This window comes from Pseudonaja textilis, chromosome 1, assembly GCF_049901715.1.
Source record: "Pseudonaja textilis isolate UNSWEBS1 chromosome 1, rPseTex1.2, whole genome shotgun sequence".
NCBI classification, from domain to species: Eukaryota; Metazoa; Chordata; class Lepidosauria; order Squamata; family Elapidae; genus Pseudonaja; species Pseudonaja textilis.
In genome coordinates, this window is record NC_141990.1 from 229,058,162 (window position 1) to 229,084,111 (window position 25,950).

At 41.0% G+C, this 25,950-nt stretch overlaps 2 protein-coding genes across 5 annotated transcripts in view; one reads left to right on the plus strand and one right to left on the minus strand.

Annotated features, from left to right (window-relative positions):
* Window positions 1–25,950, minus strand: part of LOC113440202 (NACHT, LRR and PYD domains-containing protein 12) — a 432,514-nt gene that overhangs the window by 107,748 nt on the left and 298,816 nt on the right. The window lies entirely within an intron of this gene.
* On the plus strand, window positions 1,772–17,203 carry PGGHG (protein-glucosylgalactosylhydroxylysine glucosidase). 4 transcript variants are annotated; one of them, XM_026706702.2, is made up of 14 exons: window positions 1,772–2,379; window positions 2,589–2,878; window positions 4,191–4,401; window positions 4,927–5,362; window positions 6,911–7,030; window positions 8,503–8,634; window positions 8,770–8,881; window positions 9,217–9,289; window positions 11,476–11,612; window positions 12,459–12,592; window positions 12,739–12,834; window positions 12,932–13,029; window positions 14,228–14,442; window positions 15,291–17,203. In XM_026706702.2, exons 1-14 carry the CDS (start codon window positions 2,363–2,365, stop codon window positions 15,350–15,352), a joined length of 2,133 nt encoding a protein of 710 aa, XP_026562487.1. In that variant the 5' UTR covers window positions 1,772–2,362; the 3' UTR covers window positions 15,353–17,203. The 4 variants fall into 4 exon arrangements, with proteins under 4 accessions (XP_026562487.1, XP_087777018.1, XP_087777020.1 ...); XM_087920892.1 differs by having other exon boundaries at window positions 2,633–2,878; XM_087920894.1 differs by lacking the exon at window positions 2,589–2,878 and having other exon boundaries at window positions 4,282–4,401.

A 25,950-nucleotide genomic window follows, 5' to 3' on the forward strand; every position in this document is an offset into this window, starting at 1 on the left:
GTACCTTTTTCAATTCTTAACCATTTTGTGTCTCCATATTCCATTCTCACAGAGGCTGCCAGATCAGAGTGCAATGATTGAATGAGCTGGATGTTCCCAGGCAGTTCCAGATCTTGTCCTGGTCAACACAATCAAAGGCTTTTGTGTAGTCAGTGTATGAGATCTTTTTTGTATTATTTTGCTTTTTCCATCAGGCTTAGTGCTATTGCAGCCATATTTTTCAATGGGTGAACTGTTATACATGACTTTCTACAATTCCAGATGTCAAATAATTTTATTACGTTTTACAAATATACTGTTAAAAACAATGTAAAATACCAGTTAAGAGAAACCATTAAAAGTAAAAGAGAATGTGGATAGAAGTGTGAAAGTTATAAAGAAAAAGAAAGAAAGACATATGTATGAAGAATGACACACAATCTCTTCTTCCAAGAATATAAAGAACACTTACATTCAACTTTTAGTATAAGACTATAATAAAATGTCCATTTTCCCCAATATAGAAAAGGGGAAATTAAAAAAAACTACTCTTTTTTTCTCCATCTCCTGTGAAAAGTTCACAAAGGGCTTCCATTTATACTGAATGTCTTCAGTGATTTTCTCCAAGAAAAAAATGCCAGTTGTGTCATATTTATTAACCATTCCTCTATTGTGGGTATTGCAGCATCTTTCCTATGCTGAGCATATAAAATTTGTGCTGCTGTTATATATAATAATAAAGCACCATATGATTTTTTTCCAATGTTTTATGTTGAAAAACCCTGACAAAAACGTTTCTGATCTAAATTGTACGTTAATTTATATTTTTGAATTACTTTACTAATTTCCATCCAATATTGTTTAGCTCTTTTACAAGTCAGTTCTTGCAAAATATATCACACATATTTAATTGAGAACTGTAACAGACTCTTAAAATTTGCTGATTGCCCAGCTCAAGTTTTGTGGTCCACGACTACAATGCCAGTCCAGCTTGGCTGCTAACCCAACCAGTCCAAACTGCAATTTCTGAAGTTGTCTTTAAGAAACAGCAGAGAGCATCCGGGAACTAAGGCTACAATGCAAAGTTGCCCTTAATATCGAATTTTATTAAAGTTTTTGTTCCATTGTTTTTTAATTAGCTTTCTCAGATCTGGAATCACAACCATTAACACACCCTTTCTAAATGTTCTGTGCTTATTAAATTGTCTGAGTTGACATTAACTTTTGATAACAAAGCTACATCAAAAAAATAACACAAAAATTACTGAAAAGTAAATGTGCTTTAACATATACAATAATGTAAACTTATCTTCATTTAATTTGTATCTTCTAATTTTACAAATGTTAGTAATTTTTGACAAGATTTGAATTCCTTCATGTCTGTATACCAAAGTAAATTTACTGGATTTTTGCGTTGTTTAGTAAAGATGAGAATGTGCAGTTGTGTTACGTTTCCTTCTTCACGTTTCAACGAAACGTACTCTCTCACAGTAAACGGTAGAAAATCTCTATTATTGTCTACCTTTCTGCGTTATGAATGATGCCAATCTTTATTCTTGCATTTTCGAGCTAAACATTTTGGGGGGGGGGGAGCGAACACATTGGATTCTTCGTGCTCCGCTCGCAACTTTTTTCCAAGGCTTTTAAAACCCTCTTCCTAAGGAAGTTAGGAAATTTGCGTAGTAAGGAACTCTCTTAGGAAGTTTGCGGATTTGGCGCTGCGCGGCCAGATGCTGCCCCCTCGCGGCACAAACTGACAGAGTCTCAAAAAGAAAAAAATGGAAAGGACAGAAAAGGGCCCATGCCGGGGCGTGGGGAGACGGCGAGGCTCCTGCTGTCCTTTGGCCCGAAAGGCGTGGCAAATTTTTACGGAAACTCCGTTTCTCCGCTTGGAGCTGTTTCCACCCTGCGGCATTGGGACCGAACAGCAAATTCGCCAGGCGGAAGAGGCAGGAGGGCTGTGTGTGTGTGTCCGAACTGGAGCTTTGGCCGGAGTTGGAGAGAAGAAGAAGGGTTGGAGCTGCTGCGCTTCCTCGTCCTCGGAAGCTCTGGAGTTCCCATAATCGGCGGCTAGACAGACTGACTTGGGCCGGACAGGTGACGTCCTCCTGCTTCTGACTGGATGACCGGCGCCTCTTTTCAGAACTGCTTTTGTTCCTTGGGAATATTTCTGGCCGGATGGACTGCCTCTTTTCTTCCCTAGAAACCAGCAGACTGAACTTTTGGACTACAATTCCCATTAGTCCCTACTAGCTGATCGGGATTTGCTGCTGGATTGCCCCGTCCCAAAATTCTGTAACACTTGCCTGCCTGCCTCTCCTTCACACCCTTTTACCACACAAGATGGATCCATCCGACTCCTTCTTTCCCCGTGGATTTTAACATGATCCCCAGTGCCAGGTGAGATGGGGGGAGGGGGGAGGATGGGCATGGAAATCCATCCCTTGACACAAGGCCATGCAAATAGACCGGCCTTTCTCGCTCTTGGGAACTTTAAGATGGGCGCATTCCAGGCACCTGGGGGATTCTGGCAGATGACATCCACCCATAACTTCCTAAGGCTGAGAAACACTACCACAGAGTTATATTGTGGGGTTTTTTTTTTCCAGTTGGGACTCCAGCCATTGTTCCCTCCCTCTTCTTGATATGGCAGTGGTGGGTGAAGACCCTGCCGTATTTACCACGGATGCTCTGCCTTCTGATGCCAGACTCCTCCCAACATTGACCAATGCCTATCTGGGCACCCGAGTCTATAGGGACATCCTGCATGTCAATGGAGTGTACAATGGAGCAGTTGGAGAGACACATCGGGCTGATCTCCCCAGTCCCGTTAATGTCAAAATGGATGTGGAAGGGGCTGATGACCTGAGGGAGACCTTCTGTTTGGACACCAGGACAGGTAAGTGGCAATGACACCCTCCTCATCTACATTGTTTTGGTGGCCAATGCATTCCTACCATCCTGTCAAGGCAGCTTTCTTCGACTCACATGCTGAATATAGAAATTAGCTCTTATTTGGAAAGACAATGTGAAGCTATGATCTAAAAAGGAGAAAAAGGGGGTGGAAAATAGAAAATTCAAACTGAGCTATGGTCTCTGAAGCTTGAATCCCTTCCTAGCTCATAAAGGAATCTGAAAATATCTCAAATGAACCTATTTTGAAAGGCGCATCTTTTAAAACAGCCTCTCTAACTAGATCTCCAGATGCAGCAAAGTAGTCCCCCATTAGCAACAGGATGAGGTGAGTTGTTGTCCAGCATGTCTTCTCTATCTGGGAAGCCGCCTAAAACCTTCAACCTGGAGGAAGACAAGAATTTTCAAGATAGGAATGTATTTTAATTACAGTGCCGAGTGCTCAAAATCTGGAGAACATTTTCACCTTTCTGTGAAAATGGATTTGGCAGCAATATGGAAAATCCATTGTATTTTGAGGAATTTAATGACATATTTTGATTTCTCGTGACATACTTAAGAAAAGTTGGGAATGTAGAGGTCATTCTCTGCTAACTTGCTTATTTTTCACTCTTGGTTGCTGAACAAAGTTGAAGGCGGGGAAGCGCTCCCCTGGCTGCAAATTTTTTCTTATGTGTAAAAGTCTCAGATTCTTTAGCTCCCATCCCAGAGTCATATGCCACCCTGTCCGGGTCAGGTCTTGCAGTCTGGATACCAGAGCAACAGGGTGATACAAAGTCACAGTGTCAGGTTAATAAAAACTCTAGTATGGCCTTTAAGCTGAGAGCTTCTGCACAGAACTTAGCACTGGGTACTTGAAAATTGCCATCCCCCAATGGGGTATCACTGCTCTCCTTACTAAGGAGCTCCTAACAGCTTGTAAGAAACTGGGTATCAGCTTGCTTGATTTGTATGCTTTTTGTGTTAAGCTTTTAAAGTCTGTTCGCTTAAGTTAATAATAAAGCATAAAATTTCTTTATTTGCACAACGTTTATTGTCTCTGGATCCAAAAGACCGATTGTGTGACACAACAGATTATCTTTCAGTCCTTGAATTGGATTTCATTTAACTTTTAAGCAGACAATCACTAACAAAGATCCTTTTTCACATTTCATTTTATCAAATAACAGAAGGATTATATTGTCAGCCAGGCTTCAATTTCTTACGCCAGACCCTTTTCCTTATGTGAAGTCGCAGAGTAGATTTGACATGAGAATTTAGGGTATGCAATCAAACTGACCCTTTCCTTCCGTCTGCAGGGACGTATATCCATACAGCTCAGTGCTCAGAACATTCAGCTACTCACAGAATCTATGCCCACCGTTCTCTTATCCATCTTCTGGCTTTCAGCATAACAATCGCAAGATCAGCTCCGGAAGCTAAACCCATCAAAGTGAATCTCCACACCCAGTTCAAACCAGAGAGTCCAGACCTGGACTTGCAGAAAGGGCCAGATTTCCTGGGAGCTCAGTGAGTATTATTGTGGGGGTGTTCTCTGTGGCTCCTGGCCAATCTCTGAAAGACTGCAATAACAAAGCCGAGTTATTTTTCTTGTGGTTTTGAATAGGGAACAAATGCTGTCCCCTCCAGAGGACACAGGGAGGCTGTCAGGAAACAGATGTTTCCAGATGCTAAGAGGCCACTTTGAATTATAAGAAAGAGTGGACTTTGACTAATATTGCCTTCCCCAACCTGCTGTCCTCTAGATATGCTGGCTCTACAACTTCTTGAATTCCCAACTAGCTTGATCTAGAAGGCAGTGTGATTTGAGGGAGAAGAGAACCATTGGCCACTACACTTAAAAGGTATAGGCAGCAATACAAAGAACAAGGAGAATGGGGAGATGGAAAAGGTTTAGATTAGAGTTCAAAGGTTATGGGGAAAAAGTCTTCGTGCTCAATGAGTATAAAATTCCAGTGATGTTTCTGTTGTTTAGTAGATTCTCTAATATCCAGAGAGAAACATAAGAATTCCCATTTTGTTCTTTCTCTTTAGCTATCTATATGGGAAGACATTAGTCCCAGAAGTAGAGGGTGGCCCCCAGCCTACCGTACACATGATCTGGACCCCGGTGCCCCAATCAGTGACCCTCCCTGGAGACCAGAAGGAGCAGAGATGGGAGTTCCTCACTGCCGTAGCAGAGTCTGAAGAGGTTGTGCAAAGGACCTTTTGTGAAGGGATGTCCCTGATTGGCTCTGGTTCCTTATATCTGTCCCACACCCAGGCCTGGGCAGAGCTCTGGGAAGGCTGCTGTGTAGATGTGGACGGCCCTCTTCCCTTCAGCCAGGCCATATATGGTTGCCTGTATTACCTGCTGAGTGCCATTCCTCCTCTGGACTCTGCTAACTTCCCTTTTTCTGGAATCAGCCCAGGAGGCCTTTCCAACGGCACATCCGGTGAAGACTACTGGGGCCATGTCTTCTGGGACCAGGTGAGGAGAAGGAACCGCCCCAGTTTTCTACTGCTGGTTGAAGTGGAGATGAATTGGGGAAGATGCTGCCTGTCATGGCAAAGACCTGGTCATCTATTGTCCTGCAGCTAGTGTTAGCGTTCTGTGATACGCATGCAAAGTCTAAAAGGTGTGGTGAATTTTATCCAGTTCCATCTCTGTCCGTTGCAGGATGATGTAAGTACCATGCAGTCAACTGTTATTTCAGATATGTGACTCAACCTGGAAAGTGAAGATAGAAAGATTTACTTCATCTCACCTGGCATACATGGGGTACAATGCATGTGTGTGTTTAAACTAGGGTTCTTTTTAATTGGAAGTGACATGGATTGAATCTGGCCATTATGTGTGTTCTGTCCTAAGGCCCAGTCTCTGCTTCTCGAATAAAATATCTTTTCAAAATGGTTAACAGTTTGGAAGGTCTTACTAACCGACGACCTGACTCTGGATCTGTCTCTGTTTCTCCCGTCCCTCTCTATCCATTCCTTTACAACTTAAGCTTTGCTAACCTTCCAGTTGTTTCATCTGACATGTAAAATACCATATTTTATTATTGTCCTTGCTCTTCCTGATTTAAACACTCTCCCCTAAACCAGAGTTCCCCAACCTTCTGGAGGCCCAGAGAGAAAGGGAGGGCAGTCGCCTTTAGGCATGAATGCACACATATGAATTAGGCCATGAACCCGATGCTCGCGGTAACACTAGCACCTGCGTGACATTCACATGCCTTGGCCAGTCAATCACAAGGTCCAGTGGCCAAGAGGCCACAGCCCACAAGTTGGGGGTCCCTATCCTAAATTGTGATGTGTATCGGGACTAGCTATGCGTATTCAGGGATATGAATATGTGCCTGCATATTCATAGGGAAGCGGTGGCTCAGTGGCTAAGACGCTGAGCTTGTCAGTCAGAAAGGTCGGCAGGTCAGTGGTTCGAATCCCTAGCGCCGTGTAACGGAGTGAGCTCCCGTTACTTGTCCCAGCTTCTGCCAACTTAGCAGTTCGAAAGCATGTAAAAATGCAAGTAGAAAAATAGGGACCATTTTGGTGGGAAGGTAACAGCGTTCCATGTGCCTTCAGCATTTAGTCATGCCAGCCACATGACCACAGAGGCGTCTTCAGACAGTGCTGTCTCTTCAGCTTTGTAACAGAGATGAGCACCACCCCCTAGAGCCAGAAACGACTAGCATGTATGTGCAAGGGGAACCTTTGCCTTTATTATGCATCTTCAGTATAAGATTCTGGGCCCATCAGTTTTTCTTCCACAACTTTCCACCAGTCTCTTGCCCCAGAGAAGAATATTCATTGTGTGGTTCTCTAGTTTAATCTTTAAGCTGAAGCAACATCCTTCCTAGGGCCCAGATTTTGTTTTGGGGTTGAAGAAGCTTGTCTCCCAGAAGACTCCCGCTCTCGATCTCTCCCTCATCTGAAGCAGGGAGCCCTTATGGGAAACAACTGCTGGCTTTTCTCTAACGTGCAGATCTTTTGCATTGGATGGCAATATTTGTATGTCCCTTTTTGTTGTTCAACCTAGGATACCTGGATATACCCAAACATCCTGCTTTTCTATCCAGAAGCGGCTTGTGCTATCTTAAAATACAGGATCCGAACACTTGAGGGAGCTCTACACAACGCACGTGAACAAGGATACAAGGTATAGAAGCCACCTGCAAAGGCAAAAGGAAATGTGGCATCTCTTTCCACAGAAAGAGGCACGGAACCCGTTTCCTTTATTATTTCCTTTAGTCCTGACAGGGATCCACACAGAAGTTCCCCCTCGCTTGAACCGTTTTTAATTTTACCATTTCGGCCAAGTTTTCAAAAAGAAAAAAGTAAAATCCTGGAGCAGCAGCAGCAGAAGCTCCTTTGAAACAAGAGTGGCTCTAAACAGTTATGAAAGCCTCGATGATAATCCACAGCAGCTCTTGCAAACTGAAGTGGGGGAGGCTGGAAGTAGAAGGGCAGGAAGCGGGGTCTAAATTGGAGAGATTTTAACTCTTTCTCAGAAGTTAGATGACTTCTTTTCCAGATTCAGACCTTGCTTTGAAGACAACTCGGGGATCTCTTCTCTGTTCTTCAGAAAGCATAAATGGTTAGAATAGGCAAGGTGCTCCAAATTTCAACAGGCTAATTTGAAAAGAATTTATGGAAGAATTTAAGTCTCAGTAAATGTTATGGTAAGCTATAGAGGTGGAGTGGGGGTTATGCCTTTGAAACAGTCAGGACTCTTGGTGACTGGACTAATCCCTGCAGTTTTCTTGGCAAGGTTTTGGAAGTGGCTTGCTACTGCCTTCTTTCTAGAGCTGAGAATAAACAGCTAGCCCAAGATCACCCAACTAGATTGCTTCCTAAACGGGTACTATGAGCCTCTATGGTGCAGTGGTTAGAGTGCAGTACTGCAAGCTACTTCTGCAGCCAGCTGCCTACAATTTGGCAGTTGAAATCCCACCAGGCTGAAGGTCGACCCAGCCTTCCATCCTTCCGAGGTGGATAAAATGAGGACTCAAATTGTTGGGGGCAATATGCTGACTGTAAACCGCTTAGAGAGGGCTGTAGAGCACTATATAATTATCTAAGTGCTATTGCTACTAGAACTCAGAATTTCCTGGTTTCTAGCCTGGTGCCTTAGCCCTTGCACCAGACTGGCTATAACGCCTGGCAACAACTAAGCTGCAGTATTGGCATCACAACAGAAACCTTCTCTTGAGTTGCCTATTGGATCTAGACAATGGCCTTCCTGTGCCATCTTCCTGGGTGCTCTTCTTTACCGTGAACACGTGGCTGAATACTGAAGGTGCTTAATTCAGCCCCATCCCCATGAGTTTTACCCCATTTGAGCCAAGTGGAGAGTTTTATAGGGAACCACCATTTAACAAGAGCAAGAACTATTCTTTGTCAACTGAACGAGGCCCAGAATGACATTGAAAAGTTGCCTTCTCTCACTGAGGACAGAAACTGGCCAGTCTCTAGCAGGCTCTTCTTTCATGCAGCAAGAAGCTGCCCATTCCTGAACAAGCATGCTCTGGATTTGAAAGCCTTCAAAGAAAGCAAATATTTTACTATTTAATATGCCTCGACCTTGTCAAGATACTTTATTTTATTTTATTTTGGTTTTGATTGTGGCAGGGTGCAAAGTTTCCCTGGGAGAGTGCAGCAACAGGCCGCGAGGTGTGCCCTGAGAAAATTTATGGAGACGAGGAGATCCACATCAATGGAGATGTGATGCTGGCATTCGAGCAATATTTGTGTATCACTCAGGTAGCTGGGGCTGGGCTTGGAGTAGCCACTGTTGCCTCCTGTCCTGCTTCTGTTTTTGCCATTAAACCAGGTTAGCCTGCCTGAGTCAGATGGGGCATTCCAGGGTCAATAGAATCCCTCCTGATGTGCTTCTAGGACTTGAAGCTCTTTCAGCAGGAAGGTGGCTGGGATGTAGTCCAGGCTATCGCTCAATACTGGTGCAGCCGAGTTGTGTGGAACTCTGAGGAAGAAAACTATCACATTGTTGGTAAGTGTGTGAGGGAACTCCTGAGCAGGGATTGAAGTCAGTTCAGTGCATCTCCTCTAGTAGCTACAGCTGATGAAGCAGAACCTATTAATGGGAGGTGGGAAAGACCTTGGGAGACAGGAGGAAAAGCAATAGAGTTTTTTTTTTTCAATGACCAAATGCATTGCAACCAATATGCACCCTTCAACCTGCATCCATCAATACTTATTGCAACAGTTATTCTGGGAGGAAAAAAAAGATTGAACAGCTTACAGGTGTCCATTCCTAACCTTGGGGAAATCGCAGTGAGGCCTATGGAAGGGCTGCTGGATTTAAAAATATCTGCCTCCTTTTAGGTGTTATGCCCCCAGATGAATATCACTGCACTGTAGATAACTCTGTCTATACAAATGCAGTTGCCCAGAGGAGGTAAGAGATTTCCAGAATCGCTGATCCTGCTTCTCTGCCCTTCTTCTTCCAGAAATTCTTCTCTGTCCTTCTCTTCGTCCAGATCTCCTGTTTTTTCTTTTGTGTCCTTTGGCTTTTTTCTACTTCGGGCTTTTTTATGTTAATATTGAATTCACTTTCTCAATGCATTTGTTATCTGTTATAAATTTAAATACAGGTACTCCTCAACTTACAACAGTTCATTTAGTGACCGTTCAAAGTTACAGCATGACTGAAAAAATGATTTATGACCATTTGTCACACTTACGGCCATTGCTGCATCCCATGGTCGCATGATCACAATCCAGACACTTGGCAATTGGATCATATTTATGGTGGTTGCAGGGTCCCAGGGTCATGTGATCCCCTTTTGCAAACTTCTGACAGTCAACAGGGAAGCCAGATTCACTTAACAACCATGTTACTAATTTAGCAATTGTGTTGATTCACTTAACAACTGTGGCAAGAAAAGTAAAATAGGGCAAAACTCACGTAATAAATGTTTCACTTAACAACAGAAATTTTGGTCTCAACTGTGGCCATTAGTCAAGGACTACCTGTAATTGAAAAGCTCATTGGCCTGCTCTTTCTTTCAGAATTATAAAGAACGATTATGATAGGCTGAGCCTCATGTCATGCTTTAGTCTGGCTGGCAGGGGAGTTTCATCTCTTCTGCCCAACTCTTGGGAAGATCCTTTGAATTTCCTGGTCCAAAGGCCAAACCAAGTATTTGTCAACTCCCTCTTCCTTCTACTTCCAGTAGATACAGAATTAACTTTCTGGTTTCCAGGAGAAGTTGGCTTTCAATGCAGCAATAGTTTAAGACTAACTTTTTCTTCTCTCTCTCTCCTCACCCCCTTTGAGAAAGACACTGCCCATGTAAAGAAAGGAAAGGAAGCCAATCAAATAGAAATAGAGTAAGATTTTTTTGTAAGGATACTCTGTCTTATGAAGTATAATATTGCTTCTTTGCAAATTGTAAGCTACTTTTTTCAAAGCTTCCCTTAATTAGTTTGAATAACATAAATTCAAGCAGAAATTTCCAAGTACTTTAAGGATTATTTGGGAATATTTTTCAAATTCAGTTCATGAGGGTGACTGTTGTCTACAAGTGTGTTTCTCTAGCTTTAGATTTTGTCATCACATCCCCACCAGTTAGTGCCAGAGAAGACGTCCCTAGTGGTGGGCAAGAGAATTCCAAATTTGGAAGGGTCCAGTCTAATGTTTATTTTATTTTTATTTATTTATTTTACTTTATTTTATTTGGTTTGTCAATTGCTTACAAGATAATAGGTATAAGTAAAAACATAGTTATGAATACATGGATACATATAAGAAAAATAAAAAAGAAACAATAGGACAGGGACGGTAGGCTCTGTGGTGCGCTTATGCACGCCCCCTACAGACCTCTTAGGAAAGGGGTGAGGTCAATAGTAGACAGTCCAAATTGTCTAATAGTAGACAGTTAAGGTTTTTGGGGTTTGGGGAAGAATGTTTCTCATTGTACCAAAAAAACCTCCATTAAACAATCCATGAGTTTGGGCTATCCAAGATCTCAGGTCCCATGTTCATTTAAAGAGTCTCTAAAGAAAAAGGAATGGAAATACACAGATGATAAACTTAAAAATGTTGCTGCTGGTTTCCTTGATTTCATTAGAAGCCACCTCTTTGAAATTTATGGAAAAGTAACAGCATTGTTCAGAAATCAATATTCTGTTCCCAAGTAATACTGGTAAAAAACAGAAAGGTTGAAATACAATTACAAAACTTGTGTAGATACTTTTGGAGATTGTTAATGTAAATATTTTTTTAAAAAATCTACCCATCTTTACCCCCATACTAGAGGAAGTCCACAAAACTTCTTTAAGCAGCATATAACTGATTTTTCTTCTGCAACAAAACATATGCCTTTGTACCTCTGGGATGCCATGTAATTTCACAGGAGTAAACATTAAGCATTAAGTATGACATCACAATGATTAAAACATGTATTGGGAGGAATAATTTAATACCTCTTTAACACCAAATCAGGAGCAACCTCAAAGAGAAATAAGTGCCCCAAATATACTGATGTTGACTTTTAAAACACTAAATGTCAACCTTTTTCCAATTTGTAATTCTCTGTTAGGTTAAGTCAGCTAGATCTTTTTCCCTCCATATCATTTCAGCTTGAAATTTGCAATTGACTTGGGCTCCCAGTTGCATTTTGTTGTGCCTGAAGAGTGGAAGGTGATTATGAAGAAACTTAAAGTGCCTTTGGATAAGAGCAGATTTTACCATCCAGAATATGATGGCTATTGTCCAGGTGAGGAATTCATAAGAAGAAACTGAGGTGTTCATCCTAACTTTAAAAACAACTGCACTGCATGTCAAATGTTCATCTAATCATGGGAATGTAACCGTCACTCCGTTTGCATGCTAATTGGAGGATATCAAATTAATATTTTGCTCAAAATTCAGTATTTTTAAATTCTTCCTCAGGGATGTACTTTCTCCATTGGGGTAATGGGGATGAGAAGAATAGTGCAAAGCTAAGAGATTTTCCTTTTCCTCTCACCAACAAAAAAAAGGCAAAATTGTTGTATTCTCACTTTCATTGATATTTGGGAACACAGTGATTTCTTTGCCAGAAAGAAATGGGAACGTTTGTTTTCCCATTCCTTCCAATTACCCCGATTGCCTAAAACTGCTTGAAACCGTAAGGACGGCATTGTTTGTGTCAAAGTAGCAGAGGATTTGGATACCTCATGTAGCTTTTGATTATCAGTTGCCTATCCCTTCAAGAAGGAGTGTATTGGAAAGAGATAACTCTCTCGCATATTGGCTAAATTATTATTTAAACTGGTGTGCCAGATACTAGAATATCTGCAAGCTGCTTCTTCAAATGGACGTTTTAGCAGACTTGTAGGGTTTTATTGTGGTATGGTTGAAACAAAAACCAGATGAGCTTTTCTCAGCATGTTAATATATTGTGACAGCTGCTGCACCTTTGCTTCCCATACGTCAAGATTCTTTGGTAGAGGCTTTCTTTCTGCATCCCCCTTTGCCTTCAAGGGAAATGTGGTATGAAAACAAGAAGTTCCATTTCCTTGGCGATCCCCACCTCACATCTTGATCACTTCAGAACTTTGCTTCATGCCTTTTCCCACAGGTGAGCCAGTGAAACAAGCTGATGTTGTCTTGCTTGGGTTTCCTCTGATGGACCTCATGGACCCAGAAGTCAGAAGGAATGATCTTGAGATCTATGAACCTGTGACTGATCCCCAGGGGCCAGCCATGACTTGGGTAAAAAACTGACCTTGAGGAAGGGAGCAAGTGATTCCTGTCTTTAAAATGTGGGGTCCTGTCCATCTGCAGTACATCTGTTTGAATAACGGGTGTGTTGATGATAGAGTGCACCCTCAGTGTTACTGGTGTCTTTCTCCCTTCAGAGCATGTTTGCAATTGGCTGGTTGGAGCTGAAGGAAGTCAAAAGAGCACAACAACAAATAAGCAAATGTTTCAGCAACATCACCGAGCCATTCAAGGTCAACCAATTGGGCACATTTTATTCCTGTCTTTAAGTTCTTCTACTCTTGACAACAATCATCTATACGTATGTATATATTTTCTTCTTTTTCTTAGATCTGGGTGGAAAACTCTGATGGATCAGGAGCTGTAAATTTCTTGACTGGGATGGGTGGATTTCTGCAAGCCATCTTCTTTGGATATGCTGGGTTCAGGTATAAATTAGGAGCAGTGAAGAAATTTGTCACAGTTTTCTTCCTAGTCAAAATCGTGTGATGTACCAGAACATGTTGTGTTGCAGAATGAATGGAGGCATAGCTTCCCTAATCCTAGAGCTTCTTCTAATCTATTTCTTAGCTATCTTTTTGTGTATTTGACTTAAAATGTATCTCCAAATGTTCAGAAAAAGTTGCCTATAAGGTATGTGTAACTGGGAATAATTCCTTATAAAAACATAGCAATGATATAGGTTAGAAAAGTCACGTCTAAAAATAAATATAGTGCGAGTTTTGTAACTAAAAGCATTTTGTAAAGCAATACAAAAATCTGATAGAATGAATTCATTTAGCACTTGCTGTGAGTGATTACTATCTATTCAAAAGCCCCTTTTGTGTCTCATCACACACATAAACATATGTATAAAGATATAATTGTATTAAAATTAGACTGTTGGTTTTTGTAAATGCCAAAGGTAGATTTGATAACAGGGATAAGTATTTTTAGAAGTCAAAGTAGGGGGAAAAACAAGCTTTCCCCACTGCAAGAGTTGTGCTTGGGCAGATGCTTCTGACTGCTGTCATCAAACTTTGTTTGTTTCTGCTAACTGGTAATACCATTAGCTGAGCAGGGCTACTGAGATTAAGGCCATCTTGTCTTTTCCCACCAAGTGCATTGGTGATGTTACCTAGTTTGGTGATGAAACATCTGCAAGAAAACAACCAAGCTCAGAGAGCACCAAGGACCTCACAATTCGACCCTGAGCTACAAATATTCTCTTCCATCAATACTTTGTTTTGTTTTGCTGGTATTGCCCCACAGAATAGTATGTACATAGATGATGCAAAAATCATGTTGCAAAATGCATTAGCCACTCTAGCTAGCAGGATTAACTTTGGCCTGGTAATTCTCCAGAGTTTCTGGAAATGTATTCTACTCTAAGCTCTGGCTGTTTGGCTTTAACATTACTTTTATAAACTTGTTAATTTAACTTGGACCTTAATAATTTTCTTTTCCATCCTACCACTCCCATATTGGAAGAACTTATTCTTGGACTCTGATTTAAAATCACTTGTTTGGGAAAGAATGGTAATCTTGAATGATTGCCTGGGTGATGTATCTGTATCCTGTTTCAAGGCTCGTGATAATGTATAGAATTCCCTATTCTAGCCACTGAGTTCTTTCTGCTCTTCCTAGGATCTCCAGAAGCTGCCTGAAGTTTGACCCTATTTATCCTGATGACATAAAGCGGCTGAACATTACTGGAATTTGCTTCTTAGGAAGCAAACTGAGGTTCACCTTCACCAAAGAGAAAACCACCATCAAAATGACCAAGTCTTCTCCTGATTTACACTTATCTGTTCTGGAGGTGGTACTGGCTGGAACAGGAGAGCATCTGTCCTTAAAAGAAGGTGTTAACATTGTTCACTTATAATATGAATAGCCCATATTGTCTCTTACGATTTAAGAACATTATATCACTAGCACTACTAGACTAGCACTCAGCATGGCCTTTGGGCATTCATCTGTGTTAAAAGTGGAACTGAGCCAATCTAGTTCCATAGCAAGCCGAAAACTGAGATCAGTCCCTATAGATGAAAAACAAAATCTGTGCAAGAGTATGTGACTTGCTCAGGACAGCATATCTATGACATAACTTCTCTGATGATTTGTCTCTTTTCGTAAGACAAAGCTCTATCTTCTCTAGATTTTCCAGGTGGAAATCCAGTCAAAGCTAACCTAGCTAAACAATTATAGCTGGCAGCCCTTGAGAACTTTAGGTGTTGATGGAATTCCTCAAGTTCCAACTCTTGTTCTAGAGCTCCTAATAAAAAATGCATAGCAAGAATCCTGCTTAGCTAAGGTCTACTATGCCACTAGATATTGACACTTAGAAATAATGTTAGGCAGTATCCATTGCTTTGTGTGGGAAAAGGTATAGACTCTCTTCAGGGTGGAATCTGTTTGTCCTACCAGATCATGTTGAATGCAACAATGCATTCCAACCATGTTCCCCAATTTGCTAACTGGAAATTTTGAAAATCACGTTTCTAGAAGGGAGAGCAGTTTGGAGGACCTGGATTACAACAAACTTTTGGCCAGCAGTGTTGCTGATGGAAGTAGGAATTAATAAAAGCTGGAAATGTGTATGTTCTCCAATTCTGCTCTACAAGTGTACAGGGGAAGTAGCATAAATGAAGGATAGAAACTGGAAGAGGTTTCAGTCACTATTTTACACTCTGTGCCTTTTTCATTTCAGGCCAAAGTGTCTCCTTCTTTACAACTGCTGGTTGGATTCAGAAAGAATCTGCTCTGCCATGAAAGACGGCTGGATGACTTTGGGCCATTCCCTCTCTCTCAGCCCAACCTATCTCACGGGGTTGTTGTTGTGGGGAAAATAGGAAGAGAAAGGTGTATTGGATAAGTTCGCCTTTCTGAAGTATTTGTAAAAATAATAAGAGGGTTACAATTTAAGCAAAGAGAATTTATGACACATATAAAAACTATCAAGCAAGAGTTGATAATTTTCTTATTCTACATTATTACTGGCATATTACAGAGACGTTAATTTGTAAGTCTCAGCAATATTACTGGTGAAATGTTTCTTTAATCAGTATGTAATGTTATATTTTACAGCCTGGAATGATACAAATTCCATGGAATTTTCCATGGAAACTTAATTGAAAAATTATGCCTTTGCCTTTCTGCTTTAATATTATTGTGTTGTAGCAACCCAACTGGGTATTGTACATTTATATCATCATTTGTACAGTGTAATTCTTGCATACAGGTAGTCCTCGACTTTCTACAGTTCATTCATGACCGTTCAAAATTACAGCGGCATTGAAAAAAAGTGACTTATGACCATTTTTTACACTTAGAACCATTGCAAGCATCCCCATGGTCACGTGATCAAATTCAGATGCTTGGCAACTGACCCATATTTATGACAGTTACAGTGCCTTGGGGTCATGTGATCACAGGGGTGGGATTCTACCGGTTCACACCTATTTGCTAGAACCGGTTGTTAACATTCTAAGCAGTTCGGAGAATTAGTTGTTAGAAGAAATTACTGGCCTAATTCTGTAAGGAAGGCAGGAAGGAAACATTCTGGTGTCAGAAACTGCCTCTCCGTTGACCCTTATTACATTCTTGGCAGGACTAGACTTCATGTCTCAGGAACGTCTCTGGAGTTTTTTTCCCCTCCTTTGCTGGTACTTTGCTTGTGTGGAGTGACCATTTAAAATTACAATGGCACTGAAAAAAGTGACTTATGACCATTTTTCACACTTAGGACTGTTGCAGCATCCCCACAGTCATGAGAGGCCAGGCAAGGAGATGCGTGCCTCGATGTGAGTGATATTGAGTTGCCACACCCAGCCAATAACATGTCCACCCAGTCACATGACTACCAAGCCAGGTTGTTAAATATTTGAATCCCACCCCTGTGTGATCAGCTTCTGCAATCTTCTGACAAGCAAAGTCAATTGGAAAGCCAAATTCACTTAACAACCATGTTACTAACCTAACAACTGCAGTGATTCACTTATCATCTGTGGCAAGTAAGGTGATAAAATGGGGCAAAATTCTCTCAACCAATTTTACCTCAGCAACAGAAATTTTGGGCTCAATTATGGTCATAAGGTGAGGACTACCTGTATTTATTCTCTTTTTGAAAGTCATCAAAATTATGAAGTACAATATTATTTTACTAGCCAAATTATTACAGCAGATGACTTTGTAAATAACTGGCTTTGTATAAACTATTTCCATTTCTTTGGGATGTGCTTGTGAAGGGCCTTCTTGTGGTTTTCCAATACTTCCCATTTGTTTTTCCTTGTTACCCAGACATTTATCACATTCAGTTTCTGAAATGAGGATCTGTTCTAGAGGATCATGAACTGCCTGAAATGTTTCCTCACCAACACGAAAGCTCTGCTTTTCAGCATCAGTTCTGTGGTGATTAGGCTGGAATCTAATCCTTCCCACCTCAAGCCTACTGGGAGTCAAAACCCACACTGAGGCATTTTTCATTCTGGTAATATCTTCAGGGGAGGGAGGGCAATCCATACTTGGATAGCTTCTATCTAAACAATCTCAAAAGAATGTACAAATTGAATTCTCTAGAAATGTCCATCCATGTCCTTTATCCATTAAAATATAATCATAAGAGAGAATGCTTCCAAATAATTAAGCCAGATATTTCATCCTTAAGCTCTGAACTTTAGTCAGTCTCAAGAGGAACACTTTTCTCCTGAAGTTGCTTATCAATCCTTTTTTTTTTTTCTGACCCTGCCTAATGGAGCAGTACTGGGGCAGTTCTAACTCCTTGTGTTGGATTTTGTGACACTGCTTCTCTTTTACCTCCTGTGGCCTTCTTCCTGTGTAGACTTGCACAGCTGTGGTGGTTGCGTGTGTTTGGAATGAAGCAGGGGCTTTTGGGGGGTACCAAAGGCGATCTGGATTTCAGGATTGGTTTAGGTCAGGAATCCCATTTAGCCCCCTTCACTGGGAAAAAGAAAACTTCCCTTCTTTCCAAATAATGGGGCAGTATCTGCAAGAGGAACTCAGCAGTGAGAGAAGCCTTCTGTGAACAGCAACCACAGGGCTATTTAAAGGCATTTGGAAGGCGTCACTTCCATCTATTTTTAACCTTTGAAAGTCAACAAAGGAACCACATAGGATGGCACCCAAACCATAGCTGTAACCAAAGTTATCCAAGAAAAAAACAATTTGCATCTAGTTGCTCTGGCTTAGCCTGTAAAAAGCTTGACGTTATGGGTTGTTGGCAATAGCTTGCAGCATTCCTGATTTCTTAGGGTACTATAGTGACTGTGGGAGGTGAGCTGTGGTTCAGTAATATTCACTCTTGGGAAATGCAACAAGCATAGGGAGGCTGGGTGCCAGTTTGCAGGGTGGCAGCCAAGCCTGTGTCTTTCCATTCTCCAGTACAGCTAGGAAGAAGAAACAGCTGCAACTTCATTTGTCCAACCTTGCCCATTTGCTGTGCAGCAAACAGACTTCTGCTTGCTTCACTGGGCGAAGAAAAAGTAAGCAGAACTGCTTTCCTCACTTCTTAAGGTTTTTGCAATCCATCTTCCATGGATCTGCCTTTAAAAATGGTTCAGAAACTGAGGATAATCAAGAGGAGATTTTCAAAACTTATTTATTTAGCATCACGCTCCCATGATTTTGGCAACTCCACAGGTTGCCTGTCCATTTCAGGTTCCAAATATTCACTTTTTTAAGCAGTGGACAGGACTTGCTTGAGATTGCCTAGATTACTAGAGTGGTCATTTAATATAGATAAATTGCAGGCTTTTTTGCATAGCTATTATTTCTGCTGTGTGCATGTACAAGCATGCAAATAAGTTTTCTGGTTGCTAAATGAGGCCCGTAGATGTAATGGGCTGTGAGAATAAGCTTGAGGAAGAGTGGCAGGCAAGGCAATGGTCAGGTAAGAAATAGTCCGTAGCAGAAAATTATACTTGAATAAGGGTTCTCAGTCCAAACTTTCCTAGTTCTCTCTAAGATACAAGCAAGGGAGAGTGGAAGCACATTCAGAATTTCAAGATTACCATATTCCTCCAATAAAAGTAGTTTTAGTACTCATTTAGTTGTCCAATTCTGGTCTTCCTGGAAGTAATAACCACAGGCAACTATTTCCCCCCAACTATCCTGCTCCAAAAAGGAAGACCATTCAACAGAAGCTCACTCAACAGCTGGATTTTCATGGCCTTGGACCACGTGGGACTGTGGTTTTCATCCTGGGTCACACAAGAGGCTGTCCCAGCCTGCTCCCACCATGAGCTTCCAGCAGCCCTCCTCTTCTGTTTTAAAGCCCGGAGGAAGGCTTTTGCAGGCGTCTCCAACCTTGGCATCTTTAAGACTAGTAGACTTCAATTCCCAGGATTCCTCAGACAACATCACTTCTTCGGAGCCTAACTCCACAGATTCCCTATAAATTGAAGATAAAGGTCAGAAAAACATCTGCTGCTGGAGGTAGCAACTTAGCTCTTGAAAAGTCAGCGACTGTCTTTCTAGTTATTGAAATGTTAGCTGATTGAAAGTGTTTCAAGTCACTCAGAACTGTATTATTATTTTATCCACCTTTTAAAAATACACATTTATGGTTCTACACTGTTGTTTTTTTTATTGGTGTAGTACAATTTTGTCCAAGCTAAAAAGATTATATATTACTGTACATAGTAATAAGGGGTAAAACTGTTACGGTAACAAAATATTCCTAAACTTATGATTTGTAATTATGGTGGAATAATATATAAATAAACGTACAAAAACTTAAGTGTATTGAGGCAGGGAAAAGACACCCTATATGGTGTTCAATGGGCAAAAGCTGTTAATTACATAGAATGTGCTCTTTTGTGGTTTTCTTGCTCTTTCCCGTATGCATCACAAAGGAGAAAGGGGTTTTTTGTGCAGCATACAAATTGGATTTATATGGCATGGTTACATTTTGAGTTTTGTTTGCCACTTGGAGTTCTGGGTAGGTGGATTGTTATCTATATGACTAATCTTGGAATCACTCAAACTGGATAGAACTATTCTCTTTGTTTATCTAAATATATATTTAAATATTGCAAAATGTAGTCACCGAACCAGTAGTAACACCGGTTGAATCCCACCCCTGATTTAGTGCCATCTTGAAGGCAAGTGCTGGTAGCATAAAGTCCTTGGTGCAGCTGATCTATACTCCCATTGGTTGCAGTTTGGGAATAATGCCTTGAAAAAGGTATACCTTTATTGGAAGGGCGGTTGGACCAGAATAATTCTAGCTGCTGCCATTCTTACAGTTTTCAAGGATAAGTTGCACTGAGTTCATTAACAGTTTTCCAATTTAGTCCCTGTAGAAACGTCTTGTAGTAGAGCACCAGAGGTGGTATTCAGCAGGTTCTGACCAGTTCTGGAGAACTGGTAGTGGAAATTTTGAGTAGTTCGGAGAAATCCCACTTCTGACTGGAGATTTTTCAGTATCCTTCCCCTGCCACGTCCACCAAGCCATGCCCACAGAACCGGTAGTAAAAAAAAAAATTGAATCCCACCATTGTAGAGCACCCCTCCCTTGCTGTTCATCTCTGTTCAATTTTGGTGGCTTTGTTTTTTTCCTGATTAGAGATGGAGGGGACCCAGGTGGATGGGAGGGAGCATATTGGCAGCTTTTGATCTTTTGAAGATCAAAAGAACTTTTGATCACTCACAGATCTAACTGGGAACTCCCCTGTAAGAAGCAACAGAACAAGCTCTGTAAGTTTCATCTACAGGAGACTGTAGATAAGCACTTTTCTTAGTTTATATCAGTGTTTTTAAAACTTGGCAGCTTTAAGATGTATGAACTTCAATTCCCAGATTTCCCCAAGTAGCATACTGACTAAGGCATTCTGGGAGTTGAATTCAACACATTTTAAAATTGCCAAATTTGAAAAGCACCAGTTTACATGTATCACACCTCTGTTCCTTTCATACCTTATTAAACTTAGGGAAAGAACAACCTTGTCCTTTATCATATATAATTATTTCTAACTTGCACCCTGAGAATTTGTACAAGACCACAGTTTGGACAGAAACCTTTTTCATTTTTATTTAGCTTATGTTTTATTTAATTCATTGCTTCCTCTTTTACTAGTGTATTATGCCACTTATTTGTGATGGATTCTAGTTTTTTATGTATCTTAAATATGGTTTTGGTCATATTTGCTAATGTATACTAACTTTGGATATAGCAATATCTTATTCTATAGCAATAACCTCTAGGAGGTTATTTTGCAATGAAGAATAATCTGGACAAATTGAAACAATTTGAGCCTTTGAAAGAGACCCAGTATCCCAAATGTTTTACAAGTGGATCCCACTCCAGGACCCCAAACTGTATTTCTTGCTTACAACTACTACTTAATATGCATAATTAACACCTGTAATATATGTAGATTCTGTAATGGCCATTCATTGGGCATTATGGAATTTGCTCCCCTGGGATTCAACATTTTCTTTTTCCAATGATGGACTTTAGATTGACTTCCAGGTGAATTTTATATCCTAAATGAACATCGGCTGATTTTTATATGAAAATCTCTTCCAACAAATTCCCTCATGCTGCATTTGGTCTATTGGAATTGGGATTACATTCTAAGATTCTGAACAAGCAAAACATCTATGTAATGAAGTGGAGCATATTGACTCTGTTGTTACTGCACTGGTAAAGCATTTTGCCATAGTTTCTGTCCTCTCTTTTTTGCTAAGGGCAAAGCACTTCCCATAGATGCAGATTATTCAAACTGATTCATAAAGAGAAGTCCACTTTTCTGACATTCAAGGATAACCTTTCTCCTTCCCTGCCTCCCCGACTCATGTAGGACAAATCACAATGGATTTTTGTCTGTTTCTCTCATGTGTTCTAATTACTCCAAAGGCAGCCCTCAGTCATATTTATAAGAATTAAGGCCATCTTTTTTTTTTTTTTACAAATGACATTCAGGTCCTGAACAGGTTGTCAGTTCTGTACTGCAGGGTAAACCACTTATTCTCCATGCTGCTCCCAATCATTTCTTAAGAAATTTCAGCCTAGACTGCAGTTAATTGGTGACAAAGATAAAGTGATGCTTATTCCAGATTATGGACACTTGTTATTTTGGCTTGTTGGAAGAAATGTCCATCTGGGTTCAGTTCTGAGTGGGAAGAAAAACACCAGAAATATGGAGGCTGCTTGGAAGGATGGTTTAATGGTGAACAGGACCACATGGGTTTGAAATCCTGGATAAATGACCACATGGAGTGGAGAGTGAGTGTTATTTATACCCTCTCTTGAGCTTTGACCTTGAGCGTTCTGTTCCCATGGCAAGGGCATGTATCCTATTGGTTGCAGACTCCCATGTGAAGTCATGTTTGTCTGAACTGAGTTTGGTTGAACCTTGCTGGGTGATGTAATTGAGGGGTTTGGTTGTGCCACGTGAGCTAGATAATCCTATTATGTCCTAGAGGGTCATGTATTTTGTCTTGTAGATAAGCTGGCATGAAAATATCTGCTGGGGGCAGGGAGCTGGGGCCGAGTTTCTGTTTCCTTTGAGATTTTATTTCTCTTTCAGGGGAAATGTTCTGCCTTTTTAATATTTCCTAGAATATTTCATTCGTCTAGGAGAGGAGTGGGTTCATTCGTCTAGGAGAGGAGTGCTAACTTTCTACAGGCTGCTTATTTATTTCTACCCAAACTGTATCATGTTTCCCTAACTAGCATTCACACACCAGTTCTTCTTTTGCTAAGATCTGGTTTTATCCAAATAAATCCCACAAATCCCAAACTAGACCTCATACATAAAAAGCCCAGAACCCCTGTGACCATGAAGCTGGCATTTGGGAACGTTTAACAAGGGAGTGAAATGAACCCTGGGAGCCCTGTAATTAGGCTGGCGGCAACTCAAGACCAGTCTTTAGTAGAGAAAATGCTCGTCCCTTAATCACCAAATGCCCACAACTGTTCTGAAGCCCTTTAGGGCAGGTTCAGGGAATAGAAGTTGTCTTTTTCTTCATTGAGCTGCCGCCAGAAGGATGATTTTTGAAGTAATATGTAGGGCTGAAGCATTATAAATGGCCTTTTAAATTCATTTTGAGAAATCTTTCTCCAATCTAAGGTAATTTCTATGACTGACAGCAGGAACCTCCATGTAAGACATAGCAGTTCTGCCACTTATCTAAGTTTGATATATGTGAAGCAAAATGTCAGTCCTTTTAAAACTCCCATTGATTTTTTTTTGTGGGAAAAAAAATATTGAAGCTTATTGAAATTGTTAACTATTTTTTGAACAACAGTATTCTTCTAAATAAATATGCACAGACACAAATCAAAACTCTCACTCAAAGGAAGTTATTTCAGTGTGATTTCAGGATCGCTATCTTGCAATAATAGTTGACATTATAAAAGGCAATATGTTGAGCATGTGTCAAGTAGCTAGAAATGGCTGTGAGCTGCTCTTCTAGGAGATCTCTAGTTATACACAGCCATTTACCTGCAGGCTTGCTCAGAAGGAAACCCCACTGCATTCACAAAGAAGGGAATCTAAGATTTCAGCCTTAATAAAATGCTGAGCAGGAGCTCACATTCAATGGCAATCTGAATAAACAGAAATTCTAAATCCTGTATACACCAGAATCCTTTTGACCACACAGATTTTCAAGAAGACAGCCATTTGTCTGAAATTGTATAGGTGTCAACCCTGAAGCTGACCTGACCGAAGCTATCTTGGACACTTGGCTCTATTGCTTGGAATCCTGACATTAGGGTCACCTGCCTGAAGAGGGGGTTGGGCTAGAAGACCTCTAATGTCTCTTCCAACTCTGTTATTCTATAACCTATATCTGGGAATCAACCTAGAAGTTAAGGAAAGTGACAATTCTGCCCACCCAGTTCTTCCACGTTGCCCAATCAAGACACCGGCAAATGAAAAGGAGCTGTTAGCAATGGCATATCCCATTGGTTTCCCATGCCCACAGGCTGCAACGTTTAGCTGATAATAATGAGATAATAATGAGTTTTTAACAGCTCACACATCTCATGCCATCATCCAGCAAAACAGCTGGAAACATGGTGCTTGGTAAGATGTATCAGCAATAGTAAACAAGGTAGCCATTAGCCAAACAGACTTCAAAAACCAGCAACAGCAGCTTCTCTGTTATTATCCTGAAATAGCCATGCTATGCAATAAATTTTCAACCCAGGCATTCAAAGGGCTAACACATAGCCAGGGCAAACAAACTAGTGGGAGCCATGTGCATCCAAAATTAAAGAGGACTTTTTATACTAGGGGGTGCTTTTAAAACAAATGTTCGAGGCAAAAGAGAGAAGGGAAACCAGTAAATTACAGAGTCTTTGCACTACATTGCAATCCTTGTTCCTGGGCATAACCAAGAATCTAAAGATGGATGAGCCTCAGAGGAATGTTAAGTAGAGGTTGTGAATCAATAGACATTTTGTAAAACATCACTCAAGAAGCCCCAAATGGCAAGGGAAAGCAGAAGAGCTTGGTAGATGAGTTTTGAGTTATCTTATTATCCTTCTATATTGGTAGCAAATGCAAGTACTGTATCTCTGTAATAATATAAGTGGACTATATCTTCCTCCTTTACTAAGTGAAAGAAAGTTAACATATTCGGTTATTATAATAAAAGCTTGGTTAAGAAATGTCTGAGGATACGGCAGCAATCTCCTATTCCAGATCCGAAGCAATATTCAGATTGTTTCTGTTGTGTCCCTGGAACTCTAAGGAGTTCCCACTCAGGTCCGTTTGCGCTGCGGGGGCGGCTGCCCCCTCGCTCATTGGTTAGTTCTCCCCAGCAGCCAGCTATAAAAGCAGGCTGCGGGGTCCAACCAGTCGCTGATCGCTGCGAGCCAGTTCCAGGCTTGGCTAGCACGTTCAGTTCTTTATTATCACAATAAAGTATTTGTTGCACTCATGCTCTGGTTCAGCCTCTCATTACCCAAACTTAACAGTTTCAGATCTAGAATAGGTGCATCGTTTATGCATTTTATTAAGCAGAGATTAGTACAATATATCCTGATCCAGTTTCAACACTGCAGTGCATCACATTTATTTAGTAAAGGAAAGAATAACACAGATGTTTCTGAATCAGAATCAGAATAGAATTGGGTACCTTGGAGGTCTTCTAATCCAGCCCCCTGCTAAAGCAGTAGACCTTATACCATTTCAGACAGGTGGCTGTCCAGTCTCTTCCTAAAAGCCTCCAATGATGAAGCACTTCCTACTTCTGGAGGCAAGCTGTTCCACTGGTTAATTGTTCCCACTGTTAGGAAGTTTCTCGTTAATTCCAGGTTGCTTCTTTCCTAGATTAGTTTCCATCTGTTTGACCTGCCCAAAATTGCCTTTAACTGTACGTTAAGGAAGTTATTCAGTTAAAGCTGCAGGCCCATTTAAGTCATGACTATTTAGAGCAGGGGTGTCAAACTTGCATCATCATGGCGGTGTCACGGTGACATATTGGGACATGTAACCAGCATGTAACGCATCCAGCCCAAGGGCCGCAAGTTTGACACCTCTGATTTAGAGAAAATAGATTTTGGGTCCAAATTACATTTGCAGTAGATTCTATTATCTCTCCTATCGCTAGTTTTGAAAAACTCTGAGATTGCAGTTGGAAGTTACCACCTTTCACTCTAAACCAGCAGTTCCCAACCTTTGCGGCTTGGAGGCCAGCCTGGGGAAGTGGAGGGGAACCAGTCCATGTGATAGGCAGGCCGGCACACATGTGCACAGCTCAACTCCTGAGGGCAGCGAGGCACGCGTGCATGTGTGCCAGTCCACCGGTCATGCGGCCCGGTTGCAAATAGGCCACAACCTGGTAGTGGACTGTGGCCCAGAGGTTGGGGACCCCTGTTCTAAACAGTCAAGGATTTTCTTTTCTACTTGATAACAACAGCTCTTCTCAAGGACATTTCCAGGGAGAGAATAAAGGGTGTCAAAGAGGCAAGATGGCTGCCACTACCACATAATGAAAGCTAAAATACTTTATGTGTCAGCTTCACTTTTTTTTTTTTGAACAGCACTGCAAGCACATACCCCTAATTCTTCTGCTTCAGATACCTTTCTGTACAATTTTATACCTTCAAGTGTATATTACAGAGTTCTCTCTCCCTCTCCCCCTCCCTCTCTTTCTTTCTCTCTTTCTCTCTTTTATTTAGTTTAGAATCAATCATAGGTTGAAAAATGACCCAGATTAAAATAATTACTTATATTAACATTGAAATGTAGAGAACACTAGTGTGCTGCCTCAGTTCTGTACTTAAATAGCAACTACCGGTAATCCTTGACCTATGACCACAATTGATCCCCAAATTTGGTAAGCAAAACAGCTGTAAGCAAGATTTTATGGCCTTTCTCGCCACAGTTGTTAAG